General features: G+C 43.7%; 1 protein-coding gene and 1 long non-coding RNA gene across 9 annotated transcripts in view; one reads left to right on the plus strand and one right to left on the minus strand.

Moving 5' to 3' along the window:
• The window catches only part of nav2a (neuron navigator 2a), a 982,776-nt gene that overhangs the window by 229,884 nt on the left and 725,161 nt on the right, over positions 1-27,731 (minus strand). For all 6 annotated transcript variants that reach the window (XM_073049760.1, XM_073049759.1, XM_073049758.1 and 3 more), the window contains one exon: positions 25,583-25,972. In XM_073049760.1, the coding sequence (XP_072905861.1) occupies positions 25,583-25,972 (390 nt within the window). The remainder of the gene's footprint in view (positions 1-25,582; positions 25,973-27,731) is intronic.
• LOC140729690 (uncharacterized) overlaps positions 1-27,731 on the plus strand; it is a 259,922-nt gene that overhangs the window by 96,137 nt on the left and 136,054 nt on the right. The gene's annotated exons all lie outside the window — the stretch shown is intronic.

Here is a 27,731-nt window from a genome sequence, read left to right on the forward strand (position 1 = left end):
CGATGCCCATGAGACAAATAGAGCTAACCTTTAGTCTTTGTGGAGCACAACTAATTACAGTACGCAGCAATTACTGATAGTGAGCCTCTAACGGGGCCTCAACCTACAGTTTAAAGCCCTCTTGCAACTCCACCTCTCACCATCTGATTATGACGTTCCTCCTCCCACCCACATCGTCCAGTTCCTCAATTCTACAATACAGATCCAAAATGGGTTCTCCTGTCATTCCCCACCCTCCGTTCTCTGCATGTACCACCCACAATCTACGTGGGCTCCTCCACCAGCTGTCACTGTGAGTCAAATGGTGAAACACCTCAGTGTGCGTACAAAGTGTGCATGATCTGCTCGGCTGGCCAAAGAATACTTGGGTTGGCCCAGAGTACCTTGCCAGCTTTGCATTCCTTTCTGACGAGACAGAGCAGGAAAAATCACTGTGGACATTACCCACCCAGCAACCTGCCTTTTCCAAAATCTCCTTTCTGGAAAATGCTGTAGGGCTATTAAAAAAAAATTCATGCCAAATTAAAAGTTTCTTTCCCCAGGCAGTTATCTGATCTACCATTCTAGTAATCCCCTCACACCCTCTGTCTACTACCCCAGTCACTGTGCAACACATTTTAAACCACTTTTTATAACGAGGCTTACATTCTAAATACACTTACGATCAACACTAAATTTATTATCAAAGTTTATGTCACCATACACTACCCTGATATTCATTTGGGATACATGTTGGTACTTACGCATTTATGCACATTTTATTCAATACCTGTACTTTTATATAAACCTTTATTCATATAATTGTTTTTTTTTGCATGTATCACCAACCCACCACAGCAATTTCCTAATACATGTAAACCTCTTGAGCAGTTTCGAAGCCAGGGTGTTATCCCAGTATCCTGACTAAAATTTGTAACCCCCTTTTCAAAGCACACTACTCAATGGTTCATCTCCTTGCCATTTTTTTTTTTGGGGGGGGGAGATCTTGCTGTGTGCAAGCGAGCTGTGACGATTGCCCATGGGATTGCAGTTTGGAAGGTAATTCACTCCCTGTGAAGGACTTGGAACTTCACAGGGATGTTAAAAACCACTTGACAGACACAGGCTCTTTCTCTCACGCTGGGGCAAGGCAGTGCACGTGAAGGCAAACCACAGTGCTATTCTCTGCCTGGGGAGAAAATTAGGAATAAAGCAAGTTTTTAAAAATACCTCAAAGATTTGGCCAACCTGCCAGTCTCATAAATCATGTGGAAACCATCACAGCGAGATATTTTGAGACGTACCACAAAACTGAACCCACTAACAATACCCAAAGTTCAGAGATACGAGGTTACATTAGGATCTTCATACCTCAGCTTTTATTTTCCTGCAGGAATAATGCAAATCAGGGTGCGCAGCAGGACACAATACAAACCAATGCCAAGTCTGCTCACATGCAAAGCTTCAAAGAGAACCATAAACGTTACAGTGACATACCTTGTGCAGTGAATTCATTCATGTGGTGGCCACAGATCTGCTATTTCCGTCACTGGAGAGCTGTTGCGAGCGTTGACTTTGGTCATTTGTTACCTCGGAAATGAGCTGACTAAATTGAGTTAATGAGTGCTGAAAGCCACACATTGCTGCATAGCGGCTCCCTGTGACTGAAGGCCTCCCCCACTCCCCTCGACAATACCACAAGCCTGGCTTCCCCAGCTCCGCATTCAGAGTGTCTGACGAACTGAGTTGCTGGTGAATTGAGAAGCAAGTTTCTATCTGTAATCACAAGCAGAGGCAGCTGACCTCTGAGAGGAGTGTACAGTACAATCATCAGGGTTTTTTTAAACACTTTAAATTGTACTTTTCCTTCCTTAAAAGCAAGCAGGCGTATACATCTACAGACTAAACAAAAACCATGGTGTGCAACCTTCCCTTGTTTCTAAATTGCACTCTAATCATTCCTCTAGAAGATAGTGGTAAGGAAAGAAAGATATCTGATTAAAATCAAACTCTTCTACAAATCTACAGAAAATAAAAACACAGCTCCTACCCCATAAGCAATGAATCAAATATTAAATTCAAACAAGAATAGAAAGCAAACAAAAAAAAAAACTGCCAGAGGAACTCAGCAGGTCAGGTAGCATCTGCAGAGGGAAATGTACAGTTAATATTTCAAGTCAAGACCCTTCACCAGAACTGGTACAGACAGCATGATAAGAACTTCTCTCACTTTAAAATGCCATTAGATTTTATAACAAAATTGCTTTACCATAAAATAAAACTGTCAATAGTTTGCTTGCAGCCGCTGAACGTACAAATCAGTTTGAAGTGACCTTAATGGTTACTGGACCAATCAGTGGAAGCAAACAATGCCAAAAGCCGTTCCACAGGTAATAAGAGAGCTTAATGCACAAAATAGTTTTTCACGTCCCGCAGCTACTGCAACAAATCACTGCCAAAGAGGCTCCTTTCAGGCCTCTGTCCCCGTGTAGAACTCAGCCAACCAAATTAAAAAGGAAAAGGCCCTCAGGTGTTTCCTTGTCGCACCTTTGCTTTGTGAGGCTTATCAATGGCACAAATGAAAGCTGCCTGCTTTAAACATTCACCCTCCAAACAACCTCAATTGTATTCCCCCCTTGCCTACAGTACCAACAATATATCAACTCTGTTTCACCTTTCACCAGCCGCCCCTTGTGTCATCAAGAATGTTATCGATCAATTATTAAATGGAAGTGAAGAATGACCTTTCGCAAAGTCTTCGACGGACCGAAGTCTGGGGCAGTTCTGAAGCCCAAAGCTGACGATTCAACTGGTTTTCAGAAAGTGACAGGGCATAATTGCTCAGAGATCAGGAAGAGGTTTTCTGATAACAGAGAGTAACGTGTGAGCTGCTATCGAGCGTCTTGAGAGCAAAACACAGGACTGAATGAGTGAATCTGTCTACTTCACTCAGTAGCCCCTGCCCTGTAACTGATCCTTTCTCTTCTCTAATGAGGTCTGCTTTTCACATGTTGCCTGCTGGATAAAGTATCACCACAGAGGGAGATCATTAGTCTCACAACTGATGATCCAGCTGAAACCCAGATAACCGCTGCTTAGGAAAGAAAAACCCACTTCCAGTTATCTTCTCCGCAAGAATGAAAGTTTATTCTCCAAGTGCTTGGGAAAATTAATTAAATTCTGTTCAAATATACAAAAAAATTATGTTTCAAAGGTCAATCTTTGACTGTTTTGCTTCGTCCCCAAACATTATTGTCACAGCTACTGTGCTTCTCTCATCTAAATTCCATTACCTTGCATCCTTTCATTTCATCAGATACCAACTTCCCATCTAACCTGCACCAGCAAATGCATGACACACCAGGCTCCAGTTGAAAGACCATAAAACATAGGAGCAGAACTGGGCCAGTTGATCCATCAAGTCTGCTCTGCCATTTCCATCATGGCTAACTTATTATCCCTCTCAACTCCATTCACTGGCCTTCTCTTGGACACCCTTACTAATTAAGAACCTATCAACCTGTGGTTTAAATATAACCCATGACTTCTGTCCACAGCAGTCTGTAGCGATGAATTCCACAGATTCACTACCATCTGGCTAAGGAAATTCCTCCTCCTGTAAGAATTATATATGTGTGTGTGTGTATATATATTAATATACAGACACACACACACACACCACTGTACATAATATGCTTTGAGACATTCTAACTTGAAAGGGAATAAATTAACTTGTAAACATAAGAAATGTGAGCAGGTTTTGGCCATCTAGCCTGTTAAACCAGCTCTGCCAATCAATTACCGTAGATTCCGGACTACAGAGCGCACCTGATTTTAAGCCGCTGGCTCTAATTTTAGAAATAAAATCATTTTTTTAAATGTAAAGGCCGCACCGGATTTTAGGCCGCACCGGATTTTTGGCCGCAGGTGTCCCACGTTGTAATATGAGATATTTACACAGAAAGATATTACACGTGAGGATTTTTTTAACTTTTAATTAAATCCATATGGTAACAAAAACAAATACATATTGCAAATGCTTTTTTTCGAACCGTGCCCGTACGCGGCTACTTTTAAATATACGTTGCGTATACTTCTTTACTGAACAACATTCCAATATCTCCTAACGACTGGTAAAAAATATATATACTGCAGCCTACCAGGAAAAGTTATTGATACCTTTAACTTAAAAGCAGAGTTCGCTCAGATCCAAAGCCGCTCGCGTAATGCGCTCCCCCCCTCCTTTCCGTTTCATCGCAAACGGCATTTAAAAGCAGAGTTCGCTCAGATCCAAAGTCGCTCACGTAATGCGCTCCCCCCCTCCTTTCTGTTTCATCGCAAACCGGCATTTTCCCACAAGACACCGCGAAACCGGGTGTGTCGTCATAGCATCCCGCGATGTAGTACAGAAAACAAATATAGTTTAAACTAAGTAGGGTAGGTAGCACAATGCTTCGAGTGTTTTCCATGTTGATGAGGGTGAGTACAAATGACTGATTTACAATAATTTAATTGTGAAAGTGCGCTTGATTTATCGTACAATTTCATTGGACCTCTGTGAACTACTCATCAATTTTATTGGTCTACTGTTACGAGGCAAAATGTTTACGAGGCGGCATGAAAAAAACCATGCATTAGCCGCTCTAGATTATTGGCCGCAAAGTTCAAAGCTGTTCAAAATGTGGGAAAAAAGTAGCGGCTTAAAATCCGGAATCTACGGTAGATCATGCCCGATGTGGCCAAGGCCTCATCTTCACCGACTTGCTTTTCCCCCATAACCCTTAATTCCCCTGCTATGCAAACATCTATTTAACTGTGTCGTAAATACTGTATTTACAGAGCTAACCTCTACTGCTTCCATGGGCAGAGAATTCCACAGATTCACAACTCTCTGCTGGGAAATGCAGTTTCTCCTCATTTCCATCCCTTAAATCTATTCCCCCTGAATCTTGAGGTTATGTCCCCTAGTTTTAATGAATGCAAGCAAGTGTTATTACCTGGCCCGATGTTGCTTGAGTCGCACTGACTGAAGTTTCCAGATGTGAAATTTAATCTGAGCTGAACTGCCTGATGCCAGAAGTGACAGCAGAAGAACCATTACAACTGGGTTCAGCGCCCTCAGGTTTGGGAGGGGAGAAATGCAACTGTTTTCAGAGGTGGGCGTTGAGAATAGATAGCAACAGAGCTCTTTTCTCCCTATTCCTATAAATAAAATTCTGAAAGCACATACCATCAGGCTGAAGGACAGTTTCTACCTTGCTGTTATAAGACTCCTCCAAGAAGACAACAGCCTTGTTGTCGGGAAAATCTGGCTGAGTGGTGCTATAACAACGACCTCAGTCAATGTTAGCAAGATCAAGAAGCTGATTATTGACTTCAGGAGGAGAAAACCAGAATTCTCATAGGGGGATCAAAGACAGAAAGGGTCATAAACTTTGAATTCATCAGTGTTATCATCTCAGAGAACCTGCCCTGGGCCTAGCATGTAAGTGCAATTACAAAGAAAGAAAGCACGGCAATGCCTCTACTTCCTTAGAGAAGTTTGTGAAGATTCAGTACTTTGACAAACTCCTAGCGATGTGCAGTGGAAAGCGTATTATCTGGCTGCCACCACAGCCTGGTATGGAAACACCAATGCCCTTGAATGGGAAATCCTACAAAAAGTAGTGGACACAGCCCAGTCCATCACAGGTAAAGCCCCCCCCCCCCACCACTGAGCACTTCTACACGGAGCAGTGTTCCATCATCAGGGACCCCCACCATCCAGGTCATGCCCTCTTCTCCCTGCTGCCATCAGGAAGGAGGTACAGGACTCTCAGGACTCGTACTCCCAGATTCATGGACTCAACCTTCAGGCTCTTGACCAGTGAGGATAATTTCATTCAAGTTCATTTGCCCATTACTGAAATGTTCCCACAACCTATAGACTCATTTTCAAGGACTCTTCATCTCAAGCGCTCAATATTTAATTGTTTATTTATTTAGTTAGTTATTATAAATATTATTATTTTTCTCTTTTGTATTTGCACAGTTTGTTATCTTTTGCACACTGGTTGTTTGTCCGCCCTATTGAGTGCAGTCTTTCATTGATTTACTGAGCATGCCCACAAGGAAACAAATCTCAAGGAAATATGCCTGGTCTCCTTCTATAGAGCATGACACAATGATGCTGAGACTTGTGGGAGGCTGAAAATTCTGAGTCAACGGAGAAATGTCTACATCTTAAGGTTGCACGTTTCAATAGCAAAAAATAACTAGGACATTAGAAGTTACAATTTTGAAAGGTTAAATGATAGAGAGCTATGTGGAATTAGCACAGAATACAAGATGGGCCTGCACAGATCCGCAATGCTCATGTTGAGGGGGCATACTACTGCTTCTCTTCTCACTCTATGATTGCACTAAAATCTGGGTGATACGGAATTGAAGAAAGCAATCGGTGTTGAGAGTAACACACACACCCAGGAGGGAGGGACTCAGCAGCATCTGTGGAAATGAGTAAACAGTCGACGTCTTGGGCTAAGACCCTTATTCAGCACTGAGTGGGGGAGGGGAAGAAGCTAGCTGGAAGCTGATAGGTCAAGGGCGGGAGAAGAAAGCATCTGATAGGAGAGGAGAGTGGACAATATAGGAAAAAGGGAAGGAGGAAGGGACACGGGGGGAAGTAATGGGCAGGTGAGAAGAAGTAAGAGGTCGGAGTGGGGAATAGAGGAAGAATGGGGGTGGGAGTGGATTTTGTTCACTGGAAGGAGAAGTCGATATTCATATCATCAGATTGGAGGTTACTAGATGGAATATAAGGTACTATCTTGGCACAAGAGGAGGCTGTGGATCAACACGTCGGAAGGAGAATGGGGATGGGAATTAAAATGTCTGGCCACTGGGAAGACCTGTTTGCGGCGGATGGTGCAGAGGTGCTCGACAAAGCGGTTCCCCAATTTACAGCAGGTCTCACCGATGCAGAGGAGGCCACATCAGGAGTACCAGACATAATGGGTGATCCCAGGAAATACGCAGGTGAAGCATTACCTCAACTGGAAGGAGTGCTGGGGTCCTGAATGGAGTGGGGAGGAGGTGAATGGAGTGGGGAGGAGGTGGAAGGTGTGCTGGGGTCCTGAATGGAGTGGGGAGGAGGTGGAAGGAGTGCTGGGGTCCTGAATGGAGTGGGGAGGAGGTGGAAGGAGTGCTGGGGTCCTGAATGGAGTGGGGAGGAGGTGAATGGAGTGGGGAGGAGGTGGAAGGAGTGCTGGGGTCCTGAATGGAGTGGGGAGGAGGTGAATGGAGTGGGGAGGAGGTGGAAGGAGCGCTGGGGTCCTGAATGGAGTGGGGAGGAGGTGGAAGGAGTGCTGAGGTCCTGAATGGAGTGGGGAGGAGGTGGAAGGAGTGCTGAGGTCCTGAATGGAGTGGGGAGGAGATGGAAGGAGTGCTGAGGTCCTGAATGGAGTGGGGAGGAGGTGGAAGGAGTGCTGGGGTCCTGAATGGAGTGGGGAGGAGGTGGAAGGAGTGCTGAGGTCCTGAATGGAGTGGGGAGGAGATGGAAGGAGTGCTGAGGTCCTGAATGGAGTGGGGAGGAGGTGGAAGGAGTGCTGAGGTCCTGAATGGAGTGGGGAGGAGGTGGAAGGAGTGCTGAGGTCCTGAATGGAGTGGGGAGGAGGTGGAAGGAGTGCTGAGGTCCTGAATGGAGTGGGGAGGAGATGGAAGGAGTGCTGAGGTCCTGAATGGAGTGGGGAGGAGGTGGAAGGAGTGCTGGGGTCCTGAATGGAGTGGGGAGGAGGTGGAAGGAGTGCTGGGGTCCTGAATGGAGTGGGGAGGAGATGGAAGGAGTGCTGAGGTCCTGAATGGAGTGGGGAGGAGGTGGAAGGAGTGCTGGGGTCCTGAATGGAGTGGGGAGGAGGTGGAAGGAGTGCTGAGGTCCTGAATGGAGTGGGGAGGAGATGGAAGGAGTGCTGGGGTCCTGAATGGAGTGGGGAGGAGGTGGAAGGAGTGCTGGGGTCCTGAATGGAGTGGGGAGGAGATGGAAGGAGTGCTGAGGTCCTGAATGGAGTGGGGAGGAGGTGGAAGGAGTGCTGGGGTCCTGAATGGAGTGGGGAGGAGGTGGAAGGAGTGCTGGGGTCCTGAATGGAGTGGGGAGGAGGTGAATGGAGTGGGGAGGAGGTGAATGGAGTGGGGAGGAGGTGGAAGGAGTGCTGGGGTCCTGAATGGAGTGGGGAGGAGGTGGAAGGAGTGCTGGGGTCCTGAATGGAGTGGGGAGGAGGTGGAAGGAGTGCTGGGGTCCTGAATGGAGTGGGGAGGAGGTGCATGGGCTGGCGTAGCACTTAGGCTGCTGACAGGGATAAGTGCCTGGAGGGAGATTGGTGGGGAGGGACGAATCGTAGCACTAAGCCACTTGCAGGTGTTCACGTTCATCATTATGCGCCATGTCAATAAAATGTAGGTGATCGTGATTTCATTACCATGATCGTTCTTGGCAAATCTTTCTACAGAAGTGGATTGCCATTGCTTTCTTCTGAGCAGAGTCTTTACAAGACAGGAGTAATATCAATACTGCCTGCATGGCGTCAGTGGTCGCATAACCAGGACTTGTGATATGCACCAGCTGCTCATATGACCATCCACCACCTGCTCCCATGGTTTCACATTACCCTGATCGGGGTGCTACACCTTGCTCAAGGGTGGCCTGCAGGGTAGTGGAGGGAAGGAGCACCTTACACCTCCTAGAGATGCATCTCCATCCTGACAACCAGTTCAGGTTCACTACATTTTAAAAGCAGATAAAAATCCAACAAAAACAACCTATCGAGTCTTTCAAAACCCTTATGGGTCCTCCCAATGGTATCGCCTCACACTTACCAGGATTAAGTACAGCCTATTTTATCAACGGATCAATATCATTCTTTAGCTTTTGATTATGCTATCAACAACACCACCCATTTTCATGTCTTAATAATCACACCTCCTGAATTGATATCCATATTATTGAAGTAACAGCAACACACTCAAAATGCTCCAGCAACCCAGAAGGTCAGGCAACATCTATGGAAATGAATAGATGGTCAACCTTTTGGGCCAAGACACTTCTTCAGGCTGCTTATGATAAACAGCCAATGGGACACTACTACAGAAATATACACAGCATGAAAGGTCACAAACGAGAGAAAATCTGCAGATGCTGGAAGTCCGAGCAACACACACAAAATGCTTGAGGAACTCAGCAGGCCAGGCAGCATCAGTGGGGAAAACTACAGTCGACATTTCAGGCCGAAACCCTTTGGCAGGACTTACAACACACACAATAAAAAAGATAATCTGAATTAAAGTTTAATTTAATGTTGTTGTTTGAATGTTGTTTGAATTTCCAGCATCTGCAGATTTCCTCGTGTTTGCTCTTGAAATCATAAAGTTTTCTGTTTGAATTCTAGACTATATAACCATTAGATAATGGAAGGAGTCCAAGGAAATTTGGCCAGGACACAGGACTGGAATGAAGCAATACTGCAAGACATATTAATTTTGGTTAGCTGTTCAAACAGAGAAATTACAGAGTGTTTAAAATTATGAATGAATGAAGCAACTTTACAGAAACCACTTCCATGATTAAGGGTTCCAGAATGGGGAGACATAGCTGTGAGATTAAATGTCAAAGCACTTGGATATGGAATCATGACGTGCGAAATCATTCTGTTCATGACAGAACCACAGCCATTTCATGTTTGGATTGTGTTACGCCTGTGCCCCCTCCTTTTTGAGAATCGCAGGATCGCTATTGATTCGGGTCAGGAGACCCAGGAAATGAGAGAGAGAGACGTTTGGAATGTCTTGGCCCCTCGGCGATACAAAGCTACGGGAAACGGCCATTGTCTCTCGGGGACGGAATTGCGTATTGAGTACTGTGCTTCGTGGAAGCCCTCAGGCAACGTGGGCTGGTTGGGGGGATGGCATCATTCCACCCTGATTGACATCTGAGACCCCGTGAGTGGGGGATAAAAGAGGGTCTGGGGAACGGCCCCTTTAGACGCACCAGAAGAAACGCTAGAAATCCTGTAACAGCGTAATAGCGAAAGCCGGTGGAAAGCCACGTGCGTCCTTTTCCATTTGCCTCGGAATTGCTGGGCCTTGCCACGGAAGAACGGCTTTAGCTAAAAACAAAGGAGAAATCAGCCCCAACGACTCTCGAAGGATTGACATCATAAAAGGAATGGGCAAGTTTTAATCTCTCTCTCTTGACTCCAACTAAAGGCTGCAGCCTGCAGCTTGAATGAACTTGAGTGACTTTTATATTTCCATCGGACAATACATTATCCCCTAGACAACGATAGAGTTATTTCTTATTGATTATTATACCCGCGCTTTTAGATTTAGTATTGACGACATATATTATCTGTATGGTTGCATTGATATTATTTTTGTGTATTTTTATCAATAAATACTGTTAAAAATAGTACCATCAGACTTCAACGGACCTCCCTATCTTTGCTGGTAAGTGACCCAGTTACGGGGTACGTAACAATTGTAAGAGTGGCGGAATGAAAGGGGAATACAAGCACGTGGGAAGATGGCAGTTGCAGAGAATGCAACCCCTGCTTGTGGGTGGGATGAACGTACACCGATTCTGTTTCTACATTGTGGTTACCTTTGGAACTGATCCCAGAGGATGATCATTACAGAAGTCCAGATAAGGGTATTTAGCATCCTCTCTACATCTATCCTATTTCCTTTTAACAGGGCAATTCACTGTGCAATTTACAACTTCCTAAATAATCCCTGGAGCTTTGACATGAGTTATAAGTCGCCCATGAAGTATATTCATTAGCAAATCCCTTTGGAAATCTCTCTGTGTTACCTTCAATGCTGAATCAATTCCACGTGTATAGAATTTCCAGAATATCTGCCAATTACAAACTGTGTTTCATCTTTATTTTATTTCCACCCTGAATAGTGTACTCTGTCAATTCTTTTTTTTTGGTAACTTCTTCACCTGGAGAATCCACTGAGTGAAAATAGTGGTAAATACTTGAAAGTGGAAGAACATGTGGGAAAGTGGTGAGCAATAAATATGAGTTCCCAGAAATCATTTATGGAAGCACAGAGTACAAAGGAAAGTTAGGTTAAACCTGTACAAACTACTGGTGAGACCGCAAATAGAGTCCGGTTCAGCTTGTTTAAAGAAGGATGTGAAAATCCTGGAGAAGAGACAGAGAAGAATGACTGCAGGAATGAGAACTTCTCCTCGCCGATGTCGCTGGCTGTATCACCGCGGGAGATTGAAACATTCAGACTGCAAGCAGCGTGCCCTGCTGTTGAAAGAAGGCCCCTGCACTCGAGCAATCTATCTCTCTCTCGATGGCGAGTGAGAATCTGTTGGCCCTCCAGTCGGAGGGGCTCGGAGAAGCGACGTGGAAGATTGCAACATCAAAACAGCGAGCTGCTGGTCTCCCCTCTTGCTGTTGCAGGAGCGGTATCTCTCCCTCTCCCTCCCAGGCCAGCAAGAGCGAGAGCCTGTCTCAGACATTGACGTGTTACGATGGACATCAGGTCTTTTGGGTCTCTAGATCATGGTCTTTTTGCAGGCTTTGCTGTTGCTTACATGGTGGGAGGTCACTGCTTTTGCTGGAAAGGGGGGGTGAGGAAGGGGAAGGACTGATGGTTTTATTTGAGGGAGGGGAAAGGGTTGATGATTTTGTTGGAGGGAAGGGGTGAGGCAGGGACGAGGGTTGATGGTTTTGTTGGAGCGAGGGGATGAGGGACGGGGAGGATTGATGGTTTTGTTGGAGCGAGGGGGTGAGTGTTGACGGTTTTGTTGGAGCGAAGGGGGTGAGGGAGGGGGGAGGATTTTGCTGCTGCTTGTGCACGGGAAGGGGAGCGTGACATTGGGGTTCTAATGCTGTCTGTCATTCATTCTTTAGATTTTCTTTCCTGTTTTGTGGATGTCTGTGAAAATTAAGAATTTCAGGTTGTATACTGTATATATTCTCTGATATTAAATTGAACCATTTGAATTTGATCACTAAGAATAGACTGGTGAGACCGGCATTGCTCTCCTTAGGGCAAAGGAGTCTGAGAGGAAATTTGATTGAGAGTTACAAGAATGTAACAAATCTAAAATTGTTTAAATAAAGGGAAACTGTCCCCATTACAGGAAAGTGCAAAGAGTAGGGACAAAAGATTTAAAAGTTTGGGCTAAAGAGGGGCACGTAAAAACACTTTTTCACTCGGATACTAATGGTGATCTGGAAATTACTGCCTGTACGGGTAATGGACAGAGGCTAGGTGGCCTTAGTAAGGAATTAGAAACCTGAGAAGAAATACTTTTCCGGGCTGTGTGAAAAAGTGGGGAAATTGGGGTTGACAGGATAGTCACCTTGCACAACACAGACTGAATGAGCTGTGATGTCACAATCAACACACACAAAAATGCTGGAGGAACACAGCAGGCCAGGCAGCATCTATAGAAAAAAGTACAGTCCACGTTTCGGGCCAAAACCCTTCAGCAGGACTGGAGGAAAAAAAAGCTGAGGCATAGATTTAAAAGGTGGAGGAGGGGAGAGAAAATCACAAGGTGATAGGTGAAACCTGAAAGGAAGGGATGAAATAAAGAGCTGGGAGGTTGATTGATGAAAGAGAGAGAAGGCAATGGGAAAAAGAAAAGGAGGGAGGACCCCCAGAGGGAGGCGATGGGTGGGCAAGGAGACAAAGGCAAGAGAGGGAAAAGGGGATGGGAACTTCACAGCTCCTTACTTCATCCCTCCCCCTTCAGGTTTCACCTATCCCCATGTGTTTCTCTCTCCCCTCCCCCACCTTTTAAATCTATGCCTCAGATTTTTTTCCTCCAGTCCTGCTGAAGGGTTTTGGCCTGGAATGTTTACCGTACATTTTTCTATAGATGCTACTTGGCCTGCTGTGTTCCTCCAGCATTTTGTGTGTGTTGCTCGGATTTCCAGCACCCGCAGATTTTCTCTGGTTTGTGATGTCACCATATTTTGATTCAGTACAAAGGTCCTAATTGGAATGGCTGGGTGGGGAAGTACATCACGCGATATGATTTTTGAGCTGTGTGATTTGAGAAGATCCAGGTTTGTTCGCATAGTTGTACTCAGTCACATTCAGACAGAGAACAGTAGGGCATAAGGCTGAAATATCGGCCACGCTTTCCGCTCCCTTGATCATAGCCCAGTGACTCTAACTGTGCAACACATCCAGCTTTCACAGAGCAAAATGGCTGATTTCGCAAATTACTGGGCAACTACTGAAGACAGGTAGTAAATTACTTTAGACTTTCAGCAGTGTTAGTTAAGAGACCACTATCAGCGAGATTAGAATTCGAGGTCTGGAGTTTGGAGTTCTAGTATTCGGCAATCACTGTGGTCGACAAGAAGATTGATCAAAAGTCTGAAAGTTCAAGCCCAATAGCCAAAGCTCTGGGTCTGCAAGTCTTTGAGTCCACTGGGGAAGTCAGGGGCTTGAAGTCTGCAAGTCCGTGAGGCCTAGGCGGCCTGTGCTGGGGTTGGAGGGCTGTTTGGCTGGGTGGATGGGAAGAAAAGGGGCTTGTTTTTCTGTCATTGTTTTGTTTTTTTTGCTGTTCTCCTGAACACTGTGGGCATGCTATATTGCGGCAGTAATGTATGACGGGCTGCCCCATCACATCCCTGGGTTGTGTTAGGGCAAACGCCTCTCTGAGGATCGTCGCCTTGTCGTGGTGGAGGGGCCTATGAGCTCCTGAGATCCTGAGAGCGATGCCGTCTGGAATTGGGCTCCTGGTAGGGTCGCCCGTGGCAGTAAGGTCAAGGGGGAGGATCCCGACAAAACGAGTGAGCCAGTGGCGGAGCTGGTAGAAGGTGATGACACATCACAACGGCAGTGAAGTCGGAGGAAGACCGGAATAGTGAAGGGTCCCCAGTGGTCTTGCATGCCACGGCACTGGACGCTGACCCCGATCTGTCAAGGGCCGTGTGGTGGCTGCCCGTGCATCAGCCTCCTCACGTTAAACAAAGTCATGCATAGGCATTCTCCATTAAGTGTATAACCCCATGGGAGAACATCATACTCGACTCGAGGTATTGCACTGCTACTGAAACAAACAACCCACTTCACTGTATGTTTCGATGTACATGTGATAAATAAATCTGAGCAAGACATTAGGCCTGGGAGAGCACACATTGTATCTGGAGGTGAAGTCTTGGTTCCTGCTGTTATCACTGGCTTCACACCACTAATGCAGCAGCATGTTCTGTCAAGCAATTAATTAAGGGTTCTTTCCAGGAGCATTCTTTTGCTGCAGTTGATTTGAGCCAGGCACAGAACCAAGTCTGATAGCACAGATCTGCTGAATCAAACCTGTGATTCAGTGCTCTTGTCAGGGAAGCACTGCTTTGAAGAGGCGCCCAGGGGCTGCCAAGTTTATGTTCCCATGACCTCAAACAACACCGCTGAACAATGAAGCTACTTTTACCTGACTTCTGACCTAAACTACGCATTACATGTGGCATCACGATTATTTCATTGGTGAAAGCAGATAAAGAAGTAAATTCAGAATAAACCCCCAAGTCTTATTCGAATATTGGGTGGCATTTTGTTATCTGGGTGAGTGATCATGGTTGTTTAAAAGTTAACTCTTTATATTTTGGAGTGGGGCAAGAGGTCAAGAGAAAGGTATGTGTTGACACCAGAGGTTGGTACCTAAATTCAGAGGTGAAAAGATCAAATAAAGAAAATGAGAAAATGTAAAGACGTAATGAACTGTGGCACACAAGCCTTGAAAATGTCCAGAAATCAATAGAATTGAAAGGTTATGGTTTCACTTTGTAACCAGAACAATTTGCCAACCAGCTCTTTCATTAAAACAATCAAGAATCTGCTGACTCCAGTGGCTGGCTTGCCTACTTAACACTTTATCTTGTAACTTTTTATCAGCTGCTTTTCAGATTAAATGGCCTGATCACCAGATGGGAGTTTGTATCCCACTGTGAGAACTTACTGGAAGAAAGCACCCAGTCCTCGGTGGCAAAGAGTTGTGTGGTCACGAGGGCCACTGGCTGTCAGCATGTTGATCCCATTACATTAGGGGAGGGGTTGCAGAACATGACCCTATCTATGAAGTTGCTTACAAATACCAAGCTGAGCCACATCCCTGGCTTAGCGAGTGGCCATTCTGACAAAATAGTTGAGTGCTTCAGATAATGAAAGAATGTCAATTACTTCAATTTAACCAACCAACAAAATTTGGAAAACAAAATAAAAACTTAAATAAAGCACTCAAAAAACTGTGGACACATGATCTCCAAATCACTGGTCCTTATGAGGATAAATCCTCAGAGCTACAAACAGGGTCTGGTGCAATAACTTTATGTAATTGATATGATCAGTTTAAGAAAAGCAAATCCTAAACTAGAGAGAAAAAAATGAAAGTTGGCTTTTTTTTACACACACATGATTCAAATCATGAACTAATATCATGGCTGATCTCAGAATCAAAATCCGGTTTATTATCACTGACACGTCGTGAAATTTATTGAACTGTGGTAACAATATAGTATAATACATAAAAATATTATAAGTTATAAAAAGAAATATTTAAAAATCTGATTGCAAATTCTACTCCCCACCTCCATCTACTCACAGTAACAGATCACACCTTTCCTTGTTTTTGTATCACTGCCTCAAAATATCCAAACTCTGCTGCTACAGCCCTTTAAGGAAGTTTCCAAAGACTTACGCGATTCACTGAGAGGAAACATATTTGCTTCAAGAAGGTGAGCTCTTATCTGTAGACAGTGACCACTCATTCTAGATGCTCCCAATAAGACCTTAAACTACAGGAGCAGCATCAAGCTATTTGGCTCATCAAGTCTGCTCCACCATTCGATCAAGGCTGATTTATTTTCTCTCTCAACCCAATTCTTTTAACTTCACCTTTGATACCTTTATTATTCAAGAACCTATTGACCTCTGTATTAAAGATTCCCAATCACTTGGCCTCCAAAGACGTCTCTTGCAATGAATTTCACATATTCACTACCCTCTGGCTAAAGAAATTCCACCTAATCTCTGTTCTCCGAATGCAAATGCTGCGGGGGAGGTGGGTCTGCCCAGTCAATGCCGATCAGTTGCAACGACTGAATAGTGGTGCAGCTTTATTGGGCCAAACGGCCCAATTCTTCTCCTGTGTCTCATGGTCAAGACACTTCTGTGTGTCTTGGATTTTACATGCTTCAACCAAGTCCTCGCTCTCGCTTATAAACTCGAGTGGATACAAGCTCAGTATGTCCAGCCTTTTTTCATAAAATTGCACACTTATTCCAGATATTAATCAGTAAACATCGTCCAACCCATCTGCGACCTTTATATAAGACCAATATCATACTCAGTACCTCAGATGTGTTCTCACCAACTCACAACAGAACTGGAGTATAATCCCCGACTTTTGCATTCAACTCCCGTACCAATAAACAATAACATTCCCTTAGCTCGCCTAATTACTTGCTGAATCAGCATCCTAGTCTTTTGTAAATCAGGCATTTGGACACCCGCCAAAATCAGTAAATTCACATTTTAACCACACCACGTCAAGAAATAATGTTCTGCAAAGAACCCAAGCATAAACTTCATCCGATAATTGCCAATTAACTCCTGCACTACCGCGGCATTGCTCGTGAATAGAGCTTGAAATTGTGTTTTTGCTCTGTTTGCATTTTGTTTTAAAGCTTCAGTTGTGTTTAGCAAAACTGCTACTTTTAATTACTGAAAAAAGGAACACTCAGGAGATGCTGCAAGTTCCACTGTGTAAATTGCATTGTTAATGATAATCTTCACAGCCTGTTTCAGGCTTTACAATAATTATTTAGAATCATAGAATTATATAGCACAGAACAGGTCCTCCACCCCGATGTGTCTATGCCGACTGTTACCTACTTAATAAACACACAATCCTCTGCAGATGCTGGAAATCTTGAGCAATGCAAACAAGATGCTTCATTAGGACCATTGATTGTTTATTCCCTTCCATAGATGCTGCCTGACCTGCTGAGTTCCTCCAACATTTTGGGTGTGTTATCAACTTGAGTAGTCGCATTTGTCTGTGTTGGTCCCTACCGGTGTAAAGCTATCCTGACTGTGTACCTTCCCCCAATGTCTTTTAAACACTGTCATTGTACCCGTTTGTTCCACTTCCTTGGGCAACACATTCCATATATCTATCACCTCTCTACTCCCCACCCCATTTAAATCCTTCCTTTCTCACTTCTCTAGGGAAAAAGACTGTGGCCATTCCTCTTATCATATCTTTTTCTCAGCCTTCTGCAGGGAAAAAACACCAACTGATCCAGTCTCTCCTTATGACACAAACCCTCCAGTTTTGTAACACCTTTGTGAATCTTGAACTTTATTTTATTCAGAGATACAGCACAATGACAGGCCCTTCTGGCCCAACGAGTCCACGTCGCTTTAATTATGCCTATGTGACCAATTAACCTACTAACCCATACGTCTTTGGAATGTGGGGGGGGGAACCGAAGCACTGGAGGAAACCCACATGGTCACGGGGAGAACATACAAGCTCCTTACAGACAGCGGTGGAATTATCCTGTTGCTGGCACCCTCAACAACACCCTTGATAACATAAAGATATTCTTCCTATAGCTAGGTGACAAGAATTGCCTGCAAATCTCATCATCGTCTCATCATCTTGTAAAGTTGTGGCATGATGTCCTAACTCCTTGTACTCAATGTCTTGACCTATGAAGGCAAGCATTTTCTTCAAAATATTAATTTTGCATAATCTAATCACAAGCTCCTTTCGTCTGTTGACTATTCCCACTGATAGTGTCATAAGTGGAAAAAAAAGTTATTTCTTCCAAAGGCTTTTTCTTATTCCACCAAAAAACATAAAGATTCATTCTCCACTCATTATTCATAGTAAGAAACTGCTGTTTCATCTTGCTGACACTGCTAAATGTTTAGCCCATTGTTGAATTGTGTGGGCAGGATAATTTTCACTGAATCAGCAGTTCATACCACCTTGTGGTGCTAAAATTCTTGCTCGCGATCCAACAGATTAATAAAGGTGCAACTGACTGAAACGTGATAAATGCAGTTGCACTTTGCACAATCTATCAGTAGGTGGCAGCCTATTCTCCACCAACAGCTGACCCAATGCATTGCTCAAGTTGGTTTAGCTCTCGCACAGTCAAGATTCAAAGTACATTTATTAACAAAGTATGTATGCGGTATACAACCCTGAGATCCAGCTTCCCCACAGACAGCCTCGAAACAAAGAAAACCAAGGAAACATATTTCAACTTAAAACATAAAGCTCCCACCCCCACCATCCCAATAGAGTCTAGACACAATCAGTTCAGCTCCGTGTTCAGGTGATCCCATCACAGTCTGGATTAAAATTACACTCCCCTTCCTGCTAGATTCATAGATCTTCCCTCTGCAATACACACAATTCGCTTGTACAATGAATAAATCAATAGAACAGCAAATTGTAAATAATACAAATGATCGGGTAATCTACCTTTATGTCGACTGAAATGATTCAGATTATTTATCTCAAAGTTCAAAGTAAAATTTATTATCAGAGTACATACATGTCACCATATACAACCCTGAGATTCTTTTCCTGTGGGCATACTTAGCAACTCTATAGAACAGTAACTGCAAACAGGGTCTGTAAACTGTAAACAAACTGTGCAAATGCAGATAATAAATAAATAGTAATAAATTATAAGCATGAAATAACAAGGTACAAGTCCGTAAATTAGTGTAGTTATCCCCCTGTTATCCCCTTTAGTTCAAGAGCCTGATGATTGAGGGGTAGTAACTGTTCTTGAACCTGGTGGTGTGAGTCCTGGGGCACCTGTACCTTCTACCTGATGGCAGCAGTGAGAAAACAGCATGGCCTGAGTGGTGAGGATCTTTGATGATGGATGCTGCTTTTCTGCAGCAAAGTTTCATGTAGGTGCGCTCAAAGGTTGGGAGGGCTTTACCCGTGATATACTGGGCTGAATCCACTACCTTTGTAGACATTGGTATTCCTATACTGGACATAATGCCGCCAGTCAACACACTTTCCACCACACATCTCTAGAAGTTTGCCAAGGTTTTTGATGACATGCCAAATCTCCGCAGACTACCGAGGAAGTAAAGGCAGTGTCGTGCTTGCTTTGCAATCTCGTGTAGCATAGTGAAATGCATCAAATGTGTCAACAGCCAACATAACCCAAAGATGAGCTGGGGGCAGCCCGCAAGTGTTGACACACATTCAGGCGCCGACACAGCGGAACACAATGTTCAGCAGAACACAAGCAACCAGAACAACAAAACAACAGTAGCAAAAGAGGCCCCTTTCCTCCCCCTACCCACTCACTCACATACAGACAGGTCTCCAAGCCAAAGACAGGTCACCTCCAGCCCTCCAACCTTCAGTACCTGGCCCAGACTCACAGACGCACTGTCATCGGGCCTCCAGCTTCTGGACATGACAACCCAGGGGCTTCAGCCATTGGGCTTTGACCTCCAGACTTGCTGATTTAGGTCTTCAAACTCTGGTATTCCAGGAATCACAGATGAACTCCGAGCCTCGAACTCCAGACTCGGATGGACATCCGATCCTGTGACTCACTGACCTGGGGGTTCACTGAGCCTCGTGCCTCCTGCCTGCATGGATCTTCGACCCTGGGACTCATCGACCTGGGGGTACTTGCAGACTTGAGGTAGGGAGGTCAACAGCCCTTATTCATGGGATCTGCTGATCTTGATCTTCGACCATGGTATCACTGGTCTTCATTCTTAGCGCCTGCTGACCTGATATCCATCCGTGAAGATCACCGACCTTCACATGCAGAGTGCTCTAAATTGTACTTCGACCACTAGGTTCTGCCCCTGACCTCTAACTCCCCCTCATCCCCGTCGCTAAACCCTAACTCCCCCCACCGTCCCCAAAACCATTCCTACTAAACTAAGAAACAACCGTCTGAGCCATGACCTCAATGCTATCTTGACAGGGAGATGAGAATTAATCAGCCTATTTTAATGAAGTTGATGCCTGTTAGAGCACTAACCCTATTCTTCCTAAGAATGAAGGGATCTTTTACACCAGTTGTCGCATGAACAAAGTCACCTGAGAGACATAGCTGGTAGATACGTAGTAGACTTTTATTCCACCAAATGAATTGCAGCAGGCATCATATTGACATTGTTTCTGAGGAAGAGGCCTGCTCAACCCAATATTACATGATATCTTATATGCTAAAGATCAAAGGACAATGCTATATTTATAATGTACCTACAATGATTCCTTTGAATTACATATAACTTTCACACCTCCTTCTTCACACCCACACATCAGGTGAATGTTAAATCAGCACTGTCTAGTCTTCCAACTAAATGTGGTTCGCAGCTCTTAGGAACGCATTGTCCAGAGCTACATTTTCAATTTGATCTGGAGTCCATATTCAGATCTGAAGACTGGTGGCTGAAGTTAATGTTTTGCTACACACCCTGAATCCACAATATGCTCTAACACACCCAACTGAACAATAAAGATTTACATCAACATAGTGACTGGAAGGCTGCCACTAAACAAGCATCTTACTAAAATATCAAATTAATCATTTGCTCGGCAACTGGATGCAGCTGGATCTTATAGCTTTAGTCTGAGAGAAAAATAGGTGCTGCCAGCCGAAGCAGATTGACAACTGACTTAATACTCTGAAAGAAACTTGTTGATAGAAAGGACGCAGAGATTAGCTTTATTTGTCATGTGTTCACAGGAAAAATGGAAAAATCAAAACGTACCAGCACAGGAGAATAAGCGCAGATTTGATAGAGGTTTTTAAAATTACACTGAGGGGTATGGATAGGGTAACTGCAAGCAGGCTTCTTCCCACTGAGATTGGGAGGGTGAAAGGTGAAATGTTTGAAGGGTACATGAGGGGGAACTTCTTCACTCAGAGGGTAGTGAGAATGTAGAATGAGCTACCAGAAGGCTTGATTTCAATATTTTAGGGAAGTTTGGTTAAATACACGGATGGGAGGGCTATGGCCCGGGTGCAGGTTGATGGGACAAGGCAGAATAGTAGCTCAGCATGAGCTGGAAAGCCCAGTTTCTGTGCCGTGACGTTCGATGGCTCTATAAAATGAAATGCATCGCTTGCATTGAGGATGAGCTGGAAGCAGCCCACAAGTGTCACCGTGATTCTGTCGCCAACATAGCAACATAACAGAGTAAAAGGAGGACAGGAAATCTGCAAGGCAATACAGGAAGCAATGCAAGGCTTTCAGGAAAGTCTATCCATTGTCTTGAGACAGCAAAGCTGTAAATTTTATAATTCTCTGTCAATGATTTCTTCCTATCTGCTCAGTATTGTACTTAGCACTAAGCTTGTACACCTTTTCCGATACTTCATTGGAGAAGAGTGCAATTGGCAGCCAATACTCTAATGTCTGTTTTACTGATATGAGGACAATAAAATCCCTGCCAAAAATGAATGACCTACCTGTTTTTGGGAAACTAAAAGAGAGAATATTATTCTTGGTCTGCAAGTACTACATTCATTCAGTAAGTACACTTTGAGGTAAACAATGTGCACACAGGATTCAGATACAAATTTAAGACTCAGAATTAGCATCAAACATAAGTTGGTCTATGAAGTAACTTGTGTCATTCGGATTCAAGGACCTGGGACACCAACTTACAACTTTGGCCAAACATAAAAGGGGAAAATAGTTCTATTCAGAGATAGTCTGATAGTCAGGAAGAGAACGAAAAACAGATCAGGAGGAAAATCATCAATATTTAGCAATAATGCACCAATTCTTTGTTGGAATAAAACCAAAAAAAATGAACATACCTATAAAAAGGTCTTCCTTGGGGATCACCTGCCCAGCATTTACATATTCAGTTCAGTTCAATTCTACTTTTCTGTTAAGTGTTACCTTTCTTTTCATGAATCACTGAGGCACATACTCAGCGATTTAGGAACAGCTTCTTCCCCCTCTGCCATCTGATTTCTAACTGGACATTGAACCCATGAACACCACCTTACTTTTTAATTTTTTTTTAAATTCTGTTTTTCTTCAGTCCTACCAAAGGGTCTCAGCACGAAACATTGACGATACTTTATTCCACAGATGGTGCCTGGCCTGCTCAGTTCCTCTAGCATTTTGTGTGTGTTGCTTAGATTTCCAGCATCTGCAGATTTTCTTTTGTTTTTTTTTTAAATGATTTCTGTTTTGGCACAATTTTTTGATTTGTATTTAACTACTTGCTGTAATTCTTCTTTTCTATATTTATCATGCATTGCATTGTGCTGCTGCTGCTAAGTTAACAAATTTCATGACATATGGTGGTAATGTTAAACCTTATTCTTATGCTGATGAATAGTACTCTTGCCTTTTACAACAACGAAGTCAAGCCACAGACCTGAGATTTATGCATTAAATGTCGTGCTGTCCTGATGGCAGGTCACCTTTAAGAAGCTTTCTCAGAAGGGTGTAAAAGGTCCCTTGCTGTGTGCATATCATTCGTCCTATTGCCTTCCACTATGTCAATGGTTACATTTCAGAAGTACTTTGCTGCTTGCCAATTGCTTTGGGATTATATGACACAATGAAAGTTGTTATACAAATCAGAGTACTTCTGTCAATCAACTGGGCTCACAGTAGAAACCAGTTTAAATGGGCTAGGCTAAAATATAAGGATCAAGTTGCTTACAAAATGCACTCTGGATAGTAACAGCAAGAATATAGACCAAAAGAAATCCTTCATATTCCTCCTCGAATAACTATAATCTAATTGTTATTGTCTCCATTAAACACATTAAAAATGTACTGATCTGCACAACTCAAGCTTTCTTCTTCTTCTTCTTCTTCTTCACAGGTATTCCTTTAGGATCAAAGGTGATTTGCTTCCATTCCAGTCTGAAGAGAGTGTGATGACATGTTTTAACGTGGTGTGTTTATCACAATCCAGCTACCATACCGACTCGAGGACCAAAATGACCAAGATCAACATAGACTTGGACAAACGTGTACATAGACGCACAGACGCACCTTGGCCCACACGCCAACACGGACACTGATAAGTGACGGCGGCCACCTTCCGGTCCTGTCACCTACCACAACCTGACACCGCCCCCCCCCCCCCCCCCCCACTGACAACCTGCACAATGCACCCTACATCCTGATAAACTACTGCCCAGTCGTCGCTGAAACCATGAACGTTTTGTACACAAAGAGATATATTTAAAAGTAAAGGTATTATCTCTACAGAGGGGGTTCCTAGCTCATTACGATGCAAGGCTGTGATCCAGCTGCAGTGGTTCTCATTGGTTGGCAGAAGCACTCAGTGTTCAGTGTCAGACACAGACAAGGTTTGCGTACTGTACAGGCAACAATAGATGACATCAGAATGATACAGCTTTCCAAACTGCACAGACTGTGTGATTTAATGAGTCTTCTTGACAACTTGATCCAAAGACCTGAGGTCAAGAGCAAGCTACTGACTGATGACTGATGGCTCCCAGCACCAACACCTCCGCCGTCTTGTCTGACTTCCCCCTGGTCTTATAGTTTCCTTCAGTTAATTGCTGCAAAGACTGACACCAGTGTCCCAAGTTCCTATTACAGTCCCTATAATCTTGCCACCAATTCCATTTTCTTTTGCCACCATGTCAGGCTTAACAACACTGTTCATGGTTTTAAGGTCTTGTTTGACATGTAGTTATAATTAGAGTTGAGTATCTGTGAGTAAATATAACTTGGGAGCAGGGGTAAACACAGAAGTTCAAATTTTCTAACCTTAGGAGAGCCACACATGCACCTACACCCTTGAGATTATTTTTTGTTTGAGAGGTGCCCCATTCCTCACTGTTCTGCACAGCTCCTGCCTTATGCATGACATTATCTTAAATCAAAAAGGACTTGGAGTACGTACTCTACAATGATGCCTCAGAGAATCAGAGTATTAAGTAACCTTGGCAACAAAGAAACACAATTGCTTTAACTCCTTGTAAATTCACCCTCTAAGTACCTAGTTGAATTTACAAATAGCATTATTTTACAGCTTCCTTAACAGCTACTCATTTCAGGAAAGAAAATCAGATTAAAGATCATTGACTACAATTATACTTACTCAGACTCAACAGACAGAAGGCTTAATTCTTCCTCTCCCACTATCCAGTTTCCCAAAGTTTGGAATCAGGGAATAATGTATAGACCTGACTATATAACATATGTAGTCTGGTCCATACTGGATGAATTTCAAAGCAAATATCCCATGGACAATTTTCAGCCTCCAACACGAAGCCATCAAATACAGCTGTTATATGAGGGGCAAATAACATCCTAATACAGGGGACTGTCCTGTCTCCCTTTCTCTTCACCATCCACACCTCGGACTTCAACTACTGCACAGAGTCTTGCCACCTTCAGAAGTTTTCTGATAGTTCTGCCATAGTTGGATGCATCAGCAAGGGAGATGAGGCTGAGTACAGGGCTACGGTGGGAAAGTTTGTCACATGGTGTGAGCAAAATCAACTGCAGCTTAATGTGAAAAAGACTAAGGAGCTGGTGGTGGACCTGAGGAGGGCTAAGGCACCGGTGACCCCTGTTTCCATCCAAGGGGTCAGTGTGGACATGGTGGAGGATTACAAATACCTGGGGATACGAATTGACAATAAACTGGACTGGTCAAAGAACACTGAGGCTGTCTACAAGAAGGGTCAGAGCCGTCTCTATTTCCTGAGGAGACTGAAGTCCTTTAACATCTGCCGGACGATGCTGAGGATGTTTGACAATATGAGTCTGGGGTGGCCAGTGCTATCATGTTTGCTGTTGTGTGCTGGGGCAACAGGCTAAGGGTAGCAGACACCAACAGAATCAACAAACTCATTCGTAAGGCCAGTTATGTTGTGGGGGTGGAACTGGACTCTCTGATGGTGGTGTCTGAAAAGAGGATGCTGTCCAAGTTGCATGCCATCTTGGACAATGTCTCCCATCCACTCCATAATGTACTGGTTAGTCACAGGAGTACATTCAGCCAGAGACTCATTCCACCGAGATGCAACACTGAGCGTCATAGGAAGTCATTCCTACCTGTGGTCATCAAACTTTACAACTCCTCCCTCGGAGTGTCAGACATCCTGAGCCAATAGGCTGGTCCTGGACTTATTTCCACCTGGCATGATTAACTTATTATTATTTTATTATTTATAGTTTTATATTGCTATATTTCTTCACTATTCTTGGTTGGCGTGGCTGTAACAAAACCCAATTTCCCTCGGGATCAATAAAGTATGTCTGTCTGTCTGTCTGTCTGAGATGATAATCATGGCCATTCCTTCAAAACTCCACAGCAAAAACCTGCAGAGCAAAACAGGCAAATTAACCTTGAAATTAAATATCTGGCAGTAAAGATGAACTTTAAAAACATCCAGATGCCACTGTATAAAGATGTCTGTTCTGCAACTCCAATCATCTTGATCATCAATGAGCGTTCAACACCATAGCAGGAGGCCATTCAGATCATCAGGCCCATGCTGACCAAAGCAGGACTTTGGGAATAGAAATCTTGACTATAAAAACAGAAAATTTCAAATCTTCTTACCCGCTAGCAATATCGTCAGTCCGCAAGTTCTTGCCCAGGACATCTCCATCGCTCATATATCCAGCTACATCCATGTTGACACCCTCGAGATCGATCTCATCACCACTCTTGTCGGGAATATCGGAGTGACATACACTGCTGCTGCGTGAGGCCAGCTGCCTCCTCAGAGGAGTGGTGTACATATAGCGGCCTGACTCGGGGTGTATATACCGGCTGGCATTGGCCCGTGGAGGATATCCATTTCCCATTGATGGTGCATCTCCCGCCTGGAGGCGAGGACTGGACTGGCCCAGTCGCCACGACAACGGAGTTTGCCTCCCCGTCATGCTGAGTATACTGCGGCCACTGATCTCCGTGGTAACGCTGCTATCAAATGTCGTTTCCAACGTGCTAAAAAGAAAAGGCGAAAGCAACAAAACACATTCAATAAAACTTAAGCAGAGCAAAACAAACTGTTGCCAAAATGGCAGAAGAACAAACAATTTACGTTCTTCAGAAAGTGCAAGACAGACATGTTTCTTTCAACAGTAGGGCACCAATTGCTGCCTTGCTAGCACTGATTCACAGTCCAACAAACAGACTCTTTAAGAGGTCCACGGGCACAAAGAATCCTGCATGATCACAGCAGGGACATCACAGGAAAAGCAAGTGCATAATGCGGGGAATGATGCTCAGCACGAAGTCATAACAACCTAGGTTGAATCTGACAGGGTATTCAGGGGTCACATCACCAACCAGGAGACGGATCGGATATGATAAAAGTATCTGAGGTTTTTTTTGGGTTGCGTAATGTGGTCAAGTTCGAAAGTGATCATTCAAACAATAAACATCAATTATCATGAAGAGAGAGACATTCCATTGGAGCTATCCAAAAAAATTAAATTGGACAGAAGATACTGCAAACGTGCAGTAGGACTGTCTACATCTATGGAGAGAGTCCAGGGCAGACATAGTTCATATTTCAGGTCAATGAGCACATGTCAAAACACATTTCTAATATGAAACATTTATTTTTATTTATTGAGTGATCATTTCTGAACTCCTGGAGAGAAAATAAAACAGAAAAAGAGAAAACAAAAAAAAAATCTGATTTTTGAAAGTCAAAAACACCGTAGATGTTGGAAATCCAAAACAAAAACCGAAAACACTCAGCAGGTCAGGGAGCAACTGGGTTCCGACAAAGGGTCTCAAACCCGAAATGTTAACTCGATCATTCTCCACAAAGTGCCTGTGTGCTTCTAGCATTTTCTTTCTTCTCTTTTTAATAACGTGTTGGTCAGACAAAGAAATACCACGGATATTTTGAGGAATTATTCCAAGGAGCACAGTTAATTTGTTAGGTTGTACTTCTGGCATTTTTTGTTTCAATTTCTCCTCATTGTTTCAAACAATTCTTTTAACCAGACTTCGACAATTGTTCAAATCCAGCTTATATTCAACAAAACGACTCAAACATGGACAGATTTTACACGTAAGAACTACAGCCGATAACCTATCTGGTCAAAGCTCTATCCAAGTGCCTTGGAACTTATTTCCACTTCACTCTGCCTCTGGAACTGATCTCTGTGTTGACAATCTTCCCTTGTAGTCAGGAAACTGTGGTTTCAAGCTCCCGTTCAGAGGATTGTCCTTTGGATAAAACATTATGTCGAAGTCCTGTTCACCCATAAAATAGTGCTCGGCAGAACTGAGAATTTTCCTCAAATATCAATCAATAACAGTGCCTTTACCAACAAGACGAGGATAGAACATTGCCCTTCCTTTCGCTAGCTGCTCAGAAACATGTTTTGTGCAGAATGTCTGGCATTTTTACAAATGTAAAAATGGTGACTACATTTTGAAAGCGCTCATTAGCTGTCAAATACTGGGGGACATCCTGGGGTTGCAGAAAGTACTATCTAGATGCTAATTCTTTCTTCCTGTTCCACTTCATTTTAAATGTCTCTAATAGTAGCTCTTTCAAATTGCCGTGCTTACTGTGATAAGATATAATTTGCCTTTTCCTTGAACAGCTACTAAGTTCCACAATCATTCATGTCAGATGCTTATGTTTTATTTAAAATGTCTATTAACAATTTAGTCTCACCACGTCTAAGCTCCTGAGCTACTTCAGCAGTCGCAGCCTTTCAATTACTTTCCTTGCTAGAGA

This window comes from Hemitrygon akajei, chromosome 6 (assembly GCF_048418815.1).
Source record: "Hemitrygon akajei chromosome 6, sHemAka1.3, whole genome shotgun sequence".
Classification (NCBI taxonomy): Eukaryota; Metazoa; Chordata; class Chondrichthyes; order Myliobatiformes; family Dasyatidae; genus Hemitrygon; species Hemitrygon akajei.